Genomic DNA, 16158 nt, shown 5'->3' with positions numbered 1-16158 from the left:
TTACTGCTGTTGCTGTTTTGCGAAGTCTCCCAAAATACGACAGGGAAACAAAAGGAAACAACACACACTTGACTTTCCCCAAAGCAGGAGCTCTTTCACATGATTCACAACACTTTCAGGTGCTACTGGTGTGCCCAGTTCCACAACAGGCAGGGAAGCTCGAAGAACCCTCTGGGCCATACTCACATTCTACCATGGGGGGCTCTACTTTGCTGAATGGGATGCATTGGCCTGGTGTTCCCCCTGAGGTGCAATTTCTCTTTGGGTGATTTCAGCAACTTGGAACTTAATGAGGATGCGCCTAGAACACCTCCACTGGAAGAACGGTTGCTTCCACTTCCGCTGCCTCCTTTGCTTTTGGACAGAGAAGGGAAGAAGGGAAATACTGAAGTGGGAGGAGCGGCCCAAGAAGGCTTGCTGGACGAGCTGTGTCTTCTTTCTGAAAAGAAAAACAGGAAAAAAAAAAAAAAAAAAAAAAAGACACTGTTTCAGGCAAGTCTCCAATGGAATCCTGGAAGAGTCCCCTGAAATCAACACATTTAGGTTCAAATATGCGTCACTAAGTGAAAATATATTTCACTCAGCAGCTTTCAGAAACGGCTTATCTAGGCCTCACAGACTTATTTAGGATTCTAGGAACTGGTCCTTCTGCTTCGGAAACATCTCAGCATAAAGCGGTTTATCACACGCAGATAGCCATTAGGAAATTAAAGAGCCATTCTAAACCTGAGAATATTTGGTTTTGTATACTAGAAATGAACCTCACTCGCTCCAACAAGGAGTCAGAGAGGCAAATTATTCGTTCATCCACGCAGCTATACGAGCTGACACCACACCGATTCCTTTCTTCCTTTCTAGCACAGCATCTTTCCAATTTTTTGAATCGCAAATGTCAAAAAACGAGTTGTACCTTAATTTTTTTTCTGTCACTACCCACTAGCATGTGACGCCAAATAAGAATGTTTCTAGGGTTATTTTATCATCCTCTGAACCTGTGCTGAAATTTTCCAGTGAATCACTTTACTCCCTCTTTTGTAATAATCTCACTTGGGTACAGATGGCATAGCTTTGGTTCACACTGCTAAGATGCCAAAGGCAGAAGACAAAAATACCACGAGGAGCTACGCTGGTTTTTTAAACCCGGAAGTAATTCATAGTTAAGTACAGACTACACAGGTTTACCTGAAAATAAGTCTACCCACTGGAGAATCAGGTTTTCTGGTCATAAAGCAATCCATACTAAATAAATTGAGAGCTGCTGAGGAATGGTACTATCTGAAACAAGTCAATTATTTAGGAACTTTATCTACTTAAGAACCTTGTGATGACTGCCTTTGATTAAACCTGTGATTTAAAATGACACATGGCAAAATAAATAAATTAAATTAAAATAAAATGACACATGGCTTAGCTTTAAGTTTTAAAATGTACGTGATCCAACATTTACTTACCACTTCACAGAAGCTATATGAATATTTAAAAAATTAAGCAAACTGGAATCAGTGACTATCAGCACCGCACAAACGGTTTATTTCTAAAGTCTTTTTTTTTTTTTTTTTAACCAGTCCTGAGGCTCTCTGGGAAGCTGAGATGACTTATTCCCAGAAGGCCATTAGTTCAACAATGCTTTATGAGGTATTTAAGAACCTTCCACAACAGGACAAAATTATAATGCTAATCTACAGACAAAATTCCAATTGTCCAACCAGACCGTACAAAGGCCACAAGCAAGTTAGGATGGCTAAAATGATAGTGATTTTTTTTTAGGTTTATGTATTTATTTTGACAGAGGGAGTGCAAGCGGGGAAGAGCAGAGAGAGAAGATGAGAGACAGAATCCCAAGAAAGCTCTGGATTGTAAGCGAGGAGCCCAATGCAGGGCTCATACCCATGAACCATAAGATCATGACCTGAGCTGAAATCAAGAGTCAGACAGTCAACTAACTGAGCCACCCAGGCACCCCTAAATTGACAGTGATTTTAAGCACCTGTTGCTTTTGTGTTTTGGTTTTGTTTTGTTTTGTTTTGTTTTTTACTCTGATGAAAGCTGTGTGCATGGAAAGGAAAACTAAAATAACTTAAGTTTAGTAACTTTCCAAATTTGGCATCTGAGGTTTTGGGTTTTTTTCTTCTTTTCTAATTTAGTTTCTCTCCCCTCTGTGATCCCCAAACACTATCTGAATATCCTTCCAAAGCACCAGCACTTGTCAGGCAGGACCATAAAAATCTGTTTCCAGTTCTGCCGCCTTCCTTGGATGGTGAAACTTCCTGTCTGGGTCATCTCTGCCTCTGTGAGACCTGGATTGGAGCAGACCTTCGCTTAACATGTGCACCATCAGTGCAGCTTGTCTTGTGAGGAGGAGTGATTTCAAACAGCCGTGGACCAGTAGTTCTCAACCCTGGCTACCCAGTGGCATAACCTATGAGCTTAAAAAATACTGATGCCTGAGTCCCACCCAGAGAGATTCTGATTTAACTGGTTTGGGGTGTGGTCTGGGTATGCAGGCTCTTATAAGTGCCCCTGTGTGATTCCACTGTGCAGTCAAGGTTGAGAGCAGCCTTATACTAGGCTAATGCTCCAGAACCATTAGCCACGGCTGAGTAAGTTAACACTTGTAGGGCAATGAGAACACTGCCTGGCACATGGTGCTTTCTATCAGGGTCTATTAAATAAAGCTCACTGCTGCTACCTGTCCTCAACTACTGCTTTCCGGACTTCCATCAACTGCAAATTATTTCCATCATTCTTACCAAAGCCACATAAAATAGTATTTTTTACTTAATATCTTTATTTAAATTATCAGCTCTACTGTTCTCTCCTCCTCCTCAGTCATTAGCCAGTCTCTCTCTGGGGGTATCACTGGTATTTTGGACAGGACAATTCTTGTATAGGATTTCAGGATGATCAGAGGTCCTGTCCCCTGCCCCTTAATCAGCACAGTGGTGCCCCTCTGCCAGGGGCAGCCTGAACCTACCCTCCAATCCATTCTCATATCACCCAATGTGACGCAGGGTACTACCCTCAACTGGGAACTATCTCTCCAAACAACAGTGTCTATGAAACAGTAGGTCTGATGAGCTTGTTATGTACTTTTTCTATATACATTCAAATAAATATTAAAATACTCTTCCATGGTCACCCACAGAAGTCATCCTGTTTCTCATGGAGGACAAGTGTGTGCTGCAGGAGTAATAATACCATGTTTGTGGTATGAACAGGGAGAAATCTCCCAACTAAAACTTACTTTTATGAAGTACACCCCTTTTACTATTCTCTGGGGGATCAGAATTCTCAAGCAAGTGTCTTAGAGTAAATGTGATTTTAAAGTATTGGAAAAGTATTTTCTCTTGATATCAAGTGATATAAATAAGATTCTCAATCTAATGAAATACAGTTTTGCTCGTAAAGCTTATTTTCAGAAAGTAAATCTATTCTGAAGCCACTGATACACTAAGGCACAATTTGAACATAATGAAATACTGCATCTGCTTTCACAAGATTTCATCTGCAGAAAGTACTGTGCCAACGCAGAAAATGACACCTGGCTGCACCGAGTCACATGGGCATACACAAAACACAGCCCTCCCCCAAGCATCCACCATGCATCCCAGTTCACCCTGGATGTGAGGAGCCACGCCCACCCACAACTGGTGCTACAACTTTCCCTTGATCTCAGATAACCTCCGTCGACTACTTCAGAGTAACTCACAGGCTGCAGCTCTTCCAACACCTGCTTCCAGAAGCAAATATCGGTTCGTTTTCTAGTATTCACCTATTTTTAACCATTTAATCTATGGAAAACTGTGCTACTGTTTCTGTTAGGTTCCTATCTTTTTTGTGTGAGTCACTAATGAAGTTTTGAGTGCTGTGCCCGTAACCCCATTCCCCTAATGAGTCTCATGTGGATTCTATTACACAATGTTGCACAGTGCAGTAATTTCTTAGGAATGTGTGCTGTAGGACAGCAGAACTTTCTTCAAGTCTGTCCTTGTAATTCTATATTCCCATCATAGTCCATTCCCGCCATTTTCTTCAGCTGATGCTTCTTTTCTAGTCTATTAACACTCGTTTCGGGGATTTTGCACTAGAAAAATCAAGGATCAAAGCTTTCTAGCATTAAAAATCAGCTGGTGTATCGATAACATTTATATTTTCTACTTCAGTAATAAAAGACATTTAAAAACTAAGAATGGCAATCTATTACATGAATTTCTTTCATTCATTAAAACTTGAAACAGATTGCGTCTGTGTGTGTGTGTGTGTGTGTGTGTTGCACACGCACGTGTGTGCTCATGTATGTTAACGGATTCTGGCTGAAAAGTGCCAGCTCAAATCCTTGTCATGCTGCTGAATAAAGTTGTTCCTTCACATCATGGTCTGGTAACTTATTCTCTGGAAAGGGCGGCATCTGGCTTACTCTCTGAGAGAAAGCAAAGAGGAAAAAACATTTAATTACAGCTCAGTTGGAATCTCCCCATCCTTTCACTGTGGGCCTTTATTTTTCATAAGATTTTAAACTGGGCTTCCAGCTTAAAAAAAAAAAAAAAGTGTTTGTTCCTAGATCAAAAGAGAAATGGGCAAGTTATGGGTAGGGTTAGGGACCTTTTATTAAGTGGGCAAACTGGTGGCCAGGCGCTAAGCATAACTGCAGTGTGGCTTGGTGAGGAGTCCAAGTTGAGTTTTCAAAGCACTCCTCTCTACAGGGTCTGGCACCAGCTCAGAGAAGGCATACTCTGTTGTCCCTGGATGAGAGGGGCACTTTGAATGGCTCTAGCAAAGGGAGAGATAGTTAGGCAGCCCAAAAGACAGACAGTACAGACAGGGAAAGAGCACAGAGAGGCAGACATGGATGAGTGTGTGTGTTGTTGGGGGGGGGGGGGGGGGCGCTGGGGGTTTGGAGTAAACAGGGCAGACAGACGTGAAGAAAGAGGTAGAGGTGAAAGGTGGAAGAGAGGGAGAGAAAAAGAGATTGCGTGCAAGTGTATAAGAGATGGATGCGTCGGACTTTCTTCCCCCTTGTGGCTCGAACATGTGATGGCACTGAAGGGAGCGGCAGGGTATCGGGGAGGGTAAGGTAGAGGATAGCTGTCTTTATGTCTTCCAAAATGGAAAGCAACCAAGAATACTGAGCTTGCAATCTGGGATTCACGCTGAGGTTTAAAAATATACATATGTACGTGTTGATACCCAGGTACAAACCAAAAAGGAGTTCAAAGCAAATAATTAGATCTCCTTAAGTCATAAATAAATATTGCTTTGAAAATAACGAAAAATAATTCTGATGCACAAGTGTAAAAGTTAGGGCACAAACCTAAAAAGCTGTCAAAGCAAATTTTAACTTCAAACAATTCATTCTTGAAAAAAATCTATAAGGAAATACATCAAATTTTAAGCGGTTATCCCTGGGATTAGGGTGTGTGTGTGTGTGTGTGTGTATACATTTTTTTTTTTTTTTTGAGAGAGAAAGCGCAAGCAGGGGAGGGGCAGAGAGAGAGTCCCAAGCAGGCTCCACGAGGGGCTTAATCTCATGACCCTGAGATATGACCTGAGCCAAAATCAAGAGTTGGACACTTAACCGACTGAGCCACCAAGGTGCCCTGGGTCTATTTTTAAAAACTTCTGTATGTTGGGGCACCTGGGTGGCTCAGTCAGTTGAGTGTTCAACTTCAGCTCAGGTCATGATCTCATGGTTTGTGAGTTCGAGCCCCGCATCAGGCTCTGGGCTGATAGCTCGGAGCCTGGAGCCTGCTTTGGATTCTGTGTCTCCCTCTCTCTCTCTGCCCCTTCCCTGCTTGTGCTCTCTCTTTCTCTCAAAAGTAAATAAACATAAAAAAAATTTAAAAAAAACCTCTGTATGTTAATTTTTCTATAATGAATTATGATTTACTTGATTATACTTTAAAAGGGGGGAAATATTCATTTGGTGTTCTAGCCTCAATTTCACACATGCCAAAATAAAGGCGTATTATCATTTGTGAGCACAGAATCAATCTGTCCCATTCTCAATGGTTATCAGGTAAGAGCAGGCAAGAGCATCTCACAGCAATTAAGACCACTTCACAAACTTGTTTTTGCTCAGGGCTCTTTTCACTAATGTTTTATATTTCAAACAACTGACTGGTTAGAAGTCTCACCTTCAACAACATTAACAACAGCTGTCACTGTCTATTGGGCATAAACCATGTGTCAGGCACCACAATGTGTAACTTACAGACGTTATCTCATTCAGTTTTGGCCATCCTTCTACAAAGCAGATACTGTTATGATCCCCTCTTCCAGATGAGCAAGCTAAGGCTTTAAAGGACTCATGTTGGTTGCCCAACACCACCCAGTTAGTTAAAAGGCATAGCTGGGATGCAATCCCAGGCAGGCTGACTCTCGTACCCAGGCTGGGCCACACTATATTCCACCTGTCCTTGTGTGGTGTTATTAGCAAGCCATAATACATGGTCCAAAGGCAGGCAGAAGGGAAAGGGAAAGGGGAAGGGGGAAGGGGGGAGGGGGGAGGGGGGAGGGGGGAGGGGGGAGGGGGGAGGGGGGAGGGGGAAGGGGAAGGGGAAAGGGGAAAGGGGAAAGGGGAAAGGGGAAAGGGGAAAGGGGAAAGGGGAAAGGGGAAAGGGGAAAGGGGAAGGGGAAAGGGGAAAGGGGAAAGGGGAAGGGGAAAGGGGAAGGGGAAGGGGAAGGGGAAAGGGGAAGGGGAAGGGGAAGGGGAAGGGGAAGGGGAAGGGGAAAGGGGAAGGGGAAGGGGAAAGGGGAAGGGGAAGGGGAAAGGGGAAAGGGGAAGGGGAAGGGGAAAGGGGAAGGGGAAGGGGAAAGGGGAAGGGGAAGGGGAAGGGGAAGGGGAAGGGGAAGGGGAAGGGGAAGGGGAAGGGAAAGGGGAAGGGAAAGGGAAAGGTGAGGGTTGGGGCATATATCAGTAAGAGGCCCATCCATCTTCCCAAGGGCTCAGCAAAATAGGCTAACCGCCAGCACAAAAGACTGCAAAGGTTCAGCACACAAGGTTGAGACAGAATATTAGTAAATTCAGGATGGGGATCCAGAATCTGTTTAAGGGAAACCCAGGTTGTTGTTGAGATTTTATCTTTCCCTTTTGCAAGCTATCTATCCTAAAGATAAGCTATGCATGTCAGCCAGGATAGCTTTTTTCTTTTTTTCCTTTTTTTGCTCAGGAGGGTTTTTAAACCATCAAAGATGGTTTGCAGAGTGAATTCTGGTAGAAAAGTACCCGTCAGGGCTGTCTTTCTTGCTAAAAAGCATCATTTTACAAAGTTCCCAGATGGGTCTGTTTTACTAAGAACAGCGAATACCTATTCTATAGGATTAGGCTGGCCCCCTCTGGACCAACACAATGCATGTTTCTGGTCATTCTCTGGTCTCTGGCCAGTCATGGCTGCCTTTCCAGTAAGGGATCAGAGCTGTCAGGCACAGTGTTGATGTGAGCTAAGTAATTAACTAGCCTGAACAGAATCCAAATTAAATAAAAAAAAATACTTTTGCGGGGGGGGGGGGGGGGGCGCAACTCGGTTAAGGGTCCGACTCTTGACTTTGGCTCAAATCATGGTCTCACAGTTTGTGAGACCAAGCTCTGAGCCTGCTTGGAATTCTCTCTCTCTGCCCCTTCCCCACTTGCTCTTGCTCTCTCTCACAAAATAAATAAATACACATTAAAATATACATAAATTAAAAGTACTTTTTAAATAGATTACCTAAAAGAGCAAGAACTTTGGAATCAGAGACAGACGGGTTCAAAGCCGTGCTCTGCAACCTACTAGCTGGTAACACTGGGCAATAACCTGATTCCACCCACTTTGGCAGCCTCTTCATCTGTCGTCAAACCTACCCTGCAGGGCAGGGCTATTGGGGATTAGCTAAAGGAGAGTTTTAGAGCCCAAAGCTCAGGGCCGACTACAGACCAGGCACTGGGAACTCAGCAGGCACTAAGACACATGCCCCCTGTTAATTCAGCTAATGCCAATTACAGACTCCTGTGAGAAAGGCATGCTGATTATCAAAGCAGGCAGAAATCACTTACAAACAAACCTAACCCACTTTATCTTCTCCCGTGGAGTACAGGTGGAAGCTACATATTTAGTTTCTGTGTCAATCCAAGCTCTTCTCATAAAAGCTCAGAGGAATAACTTTTAGAATTCATTCACAAATGATTACATTCACACCAAACAAAAAAGGAATGCTCATTTGAGCTAAAGTTATTTTGAAAATAAAAATTTGGTTCATTTTCCTGATGGAAACGAGTCATATTCAGGAGGAAATGCAGGTGATGGAACGGAATGAAGGGAAGGTCTCAAATTCAGCTTATGGATCCAAAGGCGGATATTTTAGGCAGATTATTGAAGAAATGATTCCTAAAACTCACCAACTTATCTCTAAATGAAACTCACCCTTTTGGACAGATCTGGTCAGGTAAGGTTAAAAAGAGTGTGTACTCTGTATGCAATGGCCTTATGAAAAATATCAATCCACACTTTAAGGAATGTATGATTTCATGGGGTCTTTGACAGTCCCATCCCACTAATACTCTAGAATTGCTCCCTTTTAAAATAAGGGGTTTGTCTGTTTGTTTTAAATAATCAAGCTCACACATGGCTATAAAACGTTAAATGCACGCATATGGATTATTTGGCCAGGCATAGCAAGTAATCCCTGCATGTAACAAAAGGTTCAGTTTAGAAAGTTAGGGTCATTCATTTAAGCAGGCCCTTCACAGAATTTATTAAATTGCTTATTTTGATATCCAGATTGAAAAATAACTGAATGTTATACTGCCAGCTCCCAATTAACCCAAACTGTCATAAGTGCACTTTCGGGCTGCCAACACAACTCCTGAAGGGTCAGCTGGCATTAGCGGTCTTTCTTAAAGATGACCCCTATAAAAACATCTAAGGTCAGGAAACTATAAAGGAAGACTACATATATATTTTTCAACTCTCAGAGCGTCTTCCTTCCACATCTACTTTGCACATCAGTGTTTTCCCTAAGACTTTTGACCTTCAAAGCTGAATCCCATTCCAGATCTTTCGTCGTTTCTGCACCTTACCTAGACTATTATTTACTTAATATATTCTTCAAAATTCAGTGACTGACTAGGCATATCTAATTTAGCATTACCCTCAGCAATTTCTGTGAAGCCGTGACTTCGGTTTGACAAAGTACTTCTGTTTTTTTCCTAATAATTATTAAAAAACAAAACAAAACTGGCATACCATGTAAATTCACACCATGGACATGAAGCATTAATGATGTGCTCACTACTTCCACTGTCAGCTTTTCCCTGTAAACTTCCTTCTTCTTATGTAAAGGCACCCGCGTGTGTCTGACCAGCAAACGTGTTCCTACCCTACTCCCTGTCCTCACAGTTTCTCTTTAACCCAGATCTGCTTTTTCTTTGATCCAACTTCTTTAGGGTCCCTGGACACTTGATTAGACTACTCCAGAGAGAGCCTGGTGTAGTCTAATGCTAAAAAACACCCAACGGACGAAGACTGTCTCTGTAACATTCAAATATCACATTGGGGAATCCCAAACTGACCTCTGACAGGCAGTGCCTCAAAGGACAATTAGCCAAAATTGGAGCTGGGAGGCAGCCTCAGAAAAGCATGCTTAGGTGGGTTACAAACAGCAATGAAAAACAGTGAGGAAGAAAAACTCTTTACCACAAAGCACTCAGCATCATTTCCACTAGAGAGATTTAATTGAAAAGGATGATTTCAACACTGGCTGCCCTAACAAATTAGTCTCCAACTGCGACTTCTGCCAAATGCATTTCTCCTCCCCCTAATGCAGAGGTGCTTTTAAATTAAAACATAAGGGGAAAGTGCAGAAAAGAGAGTCATTTACAGCACTTGGGCTACTTGAAACAACTTTTCACCAAAGGTCTATAATCAAATTATCAAGCTCTTCAAGCCAGTGCTTTATGATGAAAATAAAAGCCCCACGAAAAGTATTCCGGGTCTCCTGGCACTTCCACGTCTCTGGGCAGGGTGCGCCCTGCAGCATCCCCATTCACACTAGCGGCATGAAAGAGAACAGATCACAAAGGGCAGATTACAAGGGAGAACGACTCGGACTCCAGTGGGGGAAGGGACAGGCGTGAATGGATTGTAAATAATGTTGCTAAGAAGGGAGCAGAAATATGGCAACTTCAAATAATCCTCTTGCCAGGAATTCTTCCCGTGGGGACTGTTCTTTCCGTACTTTGCTTTCAAGTGAGAAATATGAAAAACTTACTGAATATCTGGGGGTCCTCCTCCCCTGCCATCTTAACTTGTGGCTTTTGCAAACACTGCTAAAATGGCTTTTTAAAAATCCAAGTTTTTTTTATTAAAGTAGATGAAATGATAGAGAAAAAAGAAGAGGTGCTGAAGGGTAGGTACACCAGAGATCACCTTGGTCGTGAGTGTGAAGCATCATTTCTTCATAATCACCGTCATAAGAAAGCTTGTTTTAAGGAAGAGTGAATGGTCGGAATGATCAGTTCATTTCCTTAATGGGGCCCTTCCTATGCTCTCGCAACCCTGTTCAAGGTACAGACTCTGAACTGCGGGTTATCATCATGATCTCAAACAGGCACACAAAGATGTTTTCAGTGAAAGCACCTTTGGGGAAAAGGCAGCTTCTACCTTGAGCGAAACGCAGCCACCAAACTCTAATTTTCTGCCACCATTTCTGACTATGGGCTATCATGCAACGAATGGCATGCTGGCTGACACTTCTACTTTGCTAACAGCCCTAAGGACCTCTCTCTGCTGTGCTCAGGAAGCACAGTGTTACCCAAAGGATGCTGGCAGAGTATAGCAAGCAACCACCCTGCCTGAAACAAACATGATCTCACCGAGTGATGTGCACAACACTGTCGCCGAATTCATTCCCGTCTCCCTCCCACTCCATCAATGACTTGAAATGTTTGTGTTTCTCCGGTATCGGCATGTGAAAAGAAAAAAGAGCCAAAACCAAAAATCGACCAGTCTCTAGTTACTTCTGATTTAATCCTCCACTGGTTAGGGAATGAAGCATCCTACAGTTCAGTGATCTAACATTAGAAGTTTAATCTCCCAAAATTTGTTATAGAGCATGTGTGGTTCAGGCATCAATATACTCAGTCCTTCCACAAACTTCTCTCTAGTCACATGTTGGGCCTTGGTCACAGTTTTACCCAAATGAAAGACACAAAGCTATATCAAAATGCAAAAAGGAATTAAAAAAAAAAAAAAAAAAGGATGCCTTTACCACTGCAATCCAAATTTTACACACACACTCACACATACACACGTAGGAAAGACAGAATTAAAGGAAACCGGTAAAAGTCAAATTCGAGTTCTCTTTTTCATTGTTTTTGTTTGGTGTGTTTTTAAAAATGAAAACTGCTGTGCAGGAACCCCCACAGGGAACATGGTCTTCCCAGGCCAAAAAAGAGTAGCAAGTCCAAGGTGCAAAGGAACGACGGCATCACCTACTGCAAAGTGCTGCATCGAGTCGAAGTCACATTCTTATCGCTAGTCCCTGCTAATTCGGTATCCTTTTAATTTCACTTTATTTTGGATGGGGGAGGGAAGGAGACAGTGAACACAGGAACACCAAAAACCTCAAACTCAGAACGCAGTCCAAAATGCCTTCTTCATTAAGCACCCTGTTTAATAAGGAACGGATGATTCATTACCTAACAATGCCAATGTTTTCAATGAGTTTGTAGCATAGGTTTGTTCCCCCCCACCCCCACCTCTGCCCGCAATGCTCCCCAAAAAGAGAAACACAGTATCTGCCCCACCTATAGGTTGGGGCTGTCAACTAATGAACATCAAAAGCAATATTCAAAAAAAAAAAACAAAAAAAACAAAAAAAACCCAATATTCAAAAACGAAACTACAAAGAGCAAAACTAAAACTGCCTGACAAAAGAGAGTTTAAAAAAGATAAATTCTAGGGAATTAACAGCAATTTGGTTAAAGGTTTAAGATCTGTTTACAGTCCTTCAAACTGGTAAATTTTAACCTCAATTAAAACTATCCGGTCAAGCTCATTACTGCAGAAGCCATGAAATGTGAATCCAGTGAAAAGTAAAGAACTCAACTGTCACCTCACTCCCTGCTTACCGACAGAAGCACGAGACAGGGCAACTTGGAGAAGAGCCTCCCAACAGAGCTCAAAACAATCAGCTTGGCTGTACCGGCTACCTTGATAACACAACTGAAAAAAGTCGTCCTTTCTGGCAGTCAGTCTGTAATTAAATTTTTATACACTCAATTTAAGTAACTGAATGACTTTCCAGGGCTACTGTTTGTATCTTGAAGTTGTTCTTCCTCTTGACACAGTGTTCTGCTGGAACCTTTGCTATGGATTTGAAGTATCTGACCAAACAGCTTTCAAACACATTCGACAGGAAACACTATGAACTGCTTGTCATAAAACCTCACTTACCACAAGTGAGATAAAAAACAAACAGTTAAAGCGTGTTACAACGTTCCTCCATTTTTAGAGAGCGGCGTAACTAATGCTTTCCCTGTTTTGAGATACGGGAACCGTGCGGTGCAAACCTCAGCATTTTGTTGGAGTTAATAACAAACTAGACTCCTGTCTGCGTTTGAACTTTGTCCAGATCACTCAAATGACATTTCAGAATGGCTCCTGTGGACGGCTTGCAGCAGCTAATCCCCCTTGTTGTGATTACCCGCTCGGACCCACCAGCTCTGCAGAGCTCACTCCCTCTGCCACTCCAGCAACAGACAGCCTAGGGCCTGCTGGCAGGGGAGGCCAAACGCCAGAAGGAAAGAGGCCTGCGCGAACTCCTCCCGCTCTGCTTGCTTCCATGTAATGTTAGCAAAGACCTAACCCACCTCCCGCAAGCTCATCCCCAACCGGGCCCCGGGCCAAGCCCAGCCTCTGAAAACTGCCTCGGAAAACTTACCCAGTGGAGCTTTCAGCCCTCGTGCGGAGGAAGGGCTGTTCTGGAAAGGCTTCTTGTCACCTTCCATTCACATAATCTGGTTGTGCTTCATTGCACACTTGCTACTGCAAGCTTGCATCATGACTTGGGTCTGCCCACCAACTCCAAATATGCTCCATGTTTGGTCTTATGTAACATTTGCTACTACTGTAAAAAGCACTTGAATTACAAAGGTCCTGGCAGATCAACAGAAAACAAGGGGTGGAGTCTAATTTCAACTAATATGGTCATACAAGGCGTCCTGGCTGGTGTAAATTAATCCTTCTATTTGAAAGGCAACTTGCCCAAACGGGGGAAGATGGAATTTATAAATTTAACCTCCTAAAATGCGAATTTACTCACACCCTGATTTTTCTGAATACCTTTAAAATGGACACTGCTGCTTCCAGGTATATTGGAAAATTTATATGATTCATTATACAGCCTACATTTTAAGCCTCGATAAACTGGAAAGTTTTAAAGTCAATGCATTTCTACAAAGAGTCGCAGTCTTTTTCGACATTTTATTTCCCCGTGATCTATACTTAAAAATAACTAAAATTTGTCACTCTGAAGTCTACTTTCCTTTCTTAAATCTAGTAACAAAAATCTTAACTAATTTTCTATGCATATTTGTAAAATACATCTTATTTCAGAACAATTTACACCTGACTGTCTGAAGCCTGGTGCTCAATCATTAGATGACTGACTAAAGCTAGGACCTTTTATACTTTTAATCCAAAAACTTGTCTCCCTAATGACTCTTTATAAAAAACAGTGTCTTCCTGGTCTGTTTCTCTATGTCAACCCTATTATACTCCCCATAAAACTATTCTCCTACTCTCAATCCCCAAATCTTACTGTCAAATAGACATGGAAAAAATGGCCAACTGATCTGAGTTTTATGATGATAAAGGCTGCACACATAAATAGACTCAGATGTCTGATAGTTCAGAATGAACACTTTTAAATGTCAAAAGGAGGGGGGAAATTCCTCTACAGAATCCCATCACCCCATAGAGAATATTTGGCAAGAAGTCATGAATTACATGTGTGGAAAAGATTTGGCCTGGAAGGGGTGGGAAAGAGTTGTGAGGCGTAGGAAATGGTTTCTATTAGAGCAGACACAAATTCTAAATTTATTCTAAAACAAAAGAGTAATAGCCACACTGCTTTATTTTCATGGCAAGCAATCAGATCCTGACCATGGCAACAATATTAAGATCCAGAGGGTTTTCTCAAACCTACTCCCCTCCCCCCTCCAGGCTTCTTATAATCACATTCACACAATGCAAAGCTATAGTGGTCTTTAAAAGACTCCAGGAGGACACCAGGTAAGGGGCATCAGCAGATCAAGCACAGGATGAAAACATCTTTCAAAATTACTTAGCAAAAATAAGTTTAGATTAATTCACTGAAGGTCTTAAGCTAGAAGAAAAAACTCCATTGCTATCCTACTTGATTGCAACAGGTCTGCACCCACCCACCCTTCCCAAGGGGCAGCTGAGGAATCTCCTTGATGTCATTGGTCACAGGACAAAACAGATAAGGGGCCTTTTCTCAGACGAAGCCGCCGTTCCACATCACTGCACCTGTCAGGCCAGACCCCAGAGTCCTAGCTCTTCTCCCAGCACAAATACGTGCCTTTCTAATGTTCGCTTTTGTGGGGAAAAAATATCATTACACAACCCAGCCAATCCACGAGTTCTGATAATCAAATCTTTCTATAATCCTGGTGAAAACTAGGGTGAATTGCAACAAACCTTGTTCTTTTTTTTTTTTTTTTTTTAAGTTTATTTTATTTATTTTGTGAGAGAGCAAGCACAGGGAGGGGCAGAGAGGCGGGGAGAGAGAGAGAATCCCAAGCAGGGTCCGCACTGTCAGCGTGGAGCCAGATACAGGGCTCAAACTCACAAATCGTGAGATCATGACCTGAGCCACCCCGGTGTCCCTCAGCAAACATCCTTAATGGCTACAAATACATATCTATATTTTAATTTTACATATGGTTCACCATTAAACAATGTCGGGGTTAGGGGCACTGACTGCTGCCCCCCCCCACCAGGTGAAAAAATCTGTTAAATTTTTGACTCCCCAAAATCTTAAGTACTAAAATTCTACAGTTGGTGAGAAGCCTTACCACTGACATAAAACTACTTAATATTTTCAATGTTATATGTATTAAATACTGTATTCTTAAAATGAGCTAGAGAAGACATTATTTAGAAAGCCATAAGGAAAAGAAAAGTACATTTACGGTACTGTACTACATTTATTGAAAAAAAATCTGCGGATAAATGGGTAAAATCTGCACAGCTCAAATCCATGTTGTTCAACAGTCAATTGCATAAACAAGAGAGAAACAATTTAAACTTAAATTTTTAAGACCTATATCCAAAAAGGGATGACTGATAGTGTAAGCCAGGAAAATATAACTTTGTACAATAAGAATATATAAAAATACACAAAAGCTTGTCTTTTTCAAACACACACATTCTTCTCTCTGAATGCCCTGAGTAAAATGGTTAAGCAAATGCTTAATTAAATACTACTTTGTTCTGCTTGAACAGCATTAGTACTATTTTCATTTTTTCTTTTTCTTTTTTTTAAGTAGGCTTCACACCCAGCGTGGAGGCCAAAGTGGGATTTGAACTCACGACCCTGAGATCAAGAGTTAGATGCTTAATCGACTGAGTCACCCAGGAGCTCTGCATGATTACTATTTTCTACAAACCATCTCCCAATATCCTATCCAAATGAAGCTTATTTGGTATTAAGTTTCCCAATGATGGCTCATGTTTAAATGTCTAGGTATGGGGACATGGTCACATTTCTTTCTTCTTATGAAAAAAAAAAAAAAAAATGAAAGACTATAGACTAAAAAAAGCCTGAGACTAAAATACCATTTTAGTAGAATAATATCCATGCCTTACAGACTAAAAATTATAGGTATCGGAGGTGTTGCGGATGGCGTGCAGGCATCACATTTATTCTGGTGCACAAAGGGAGTCCTGAACTGACAAAACTCTTCCGTGAATTAGTCTGCGCACAGCAAACACACACACCAGCAGTAGCCAGGGAGGGCAGCGCCTCAAAGGCTTGGGTTCAGGGGGCAGCTAGCCCGCAGTCTCATCACTTCCAGTTGTGCGGCCTTGGCCAAGATACTTGTGTCCCTCAGGGTCGGTGTCCTCTCTGGGGACGTGCTAAGACTGCCTCCTCCTA

The 16158-nt window shown here is 42.1% G+C and overlaps 1 protein-coding gene across 7 annotated transcripts in view; it reads right to left on the bottom strand.

The window, feature by feature from the left end:
• ATXN7 (ataxin 7) overlaps nt 1-16158 on the bottom strand; it is a 141101-nt gene that overhangs the window by 20295 nt on the left and 104648 nt on the right. For 6 of the 7 annotated variants that reach the window (XM_042929896.1, XM_042929895.1, XM_042929897.1 and 3 more), the window contains one exon: nt 187-439. In XM_042929896.1, coding sequence (XP_042785830.1) covers nt 187-439 — 253 coding nt within the window. Of the gene's footprint in view, nt 1-186; nt 440-12918; nt 14762-16158 lie in introns of those variants that run through there. The other variant, XM_042929899.1, reaches the window with a different exon arrangement.

The sequence above is a fragment of the Panthera leo genome, chromosome A2 (assembly GCF_018350215.1).
Source record: "Panthera leo isolate Ple1 chromosome A2, P.leo_Ple1_pat1.1, whole genome shotgun sequence".
NCBI lineage: Eukaryota > Metazoa > Chordata > Mammalia > Carnivora > Felidae > Panthera > Panthera leo.
The sequence above is the reverse complement of the archived record's forward strand: the minus strand, read 5'-3'. Positions and strand labels throughout refer to the sequence as shown.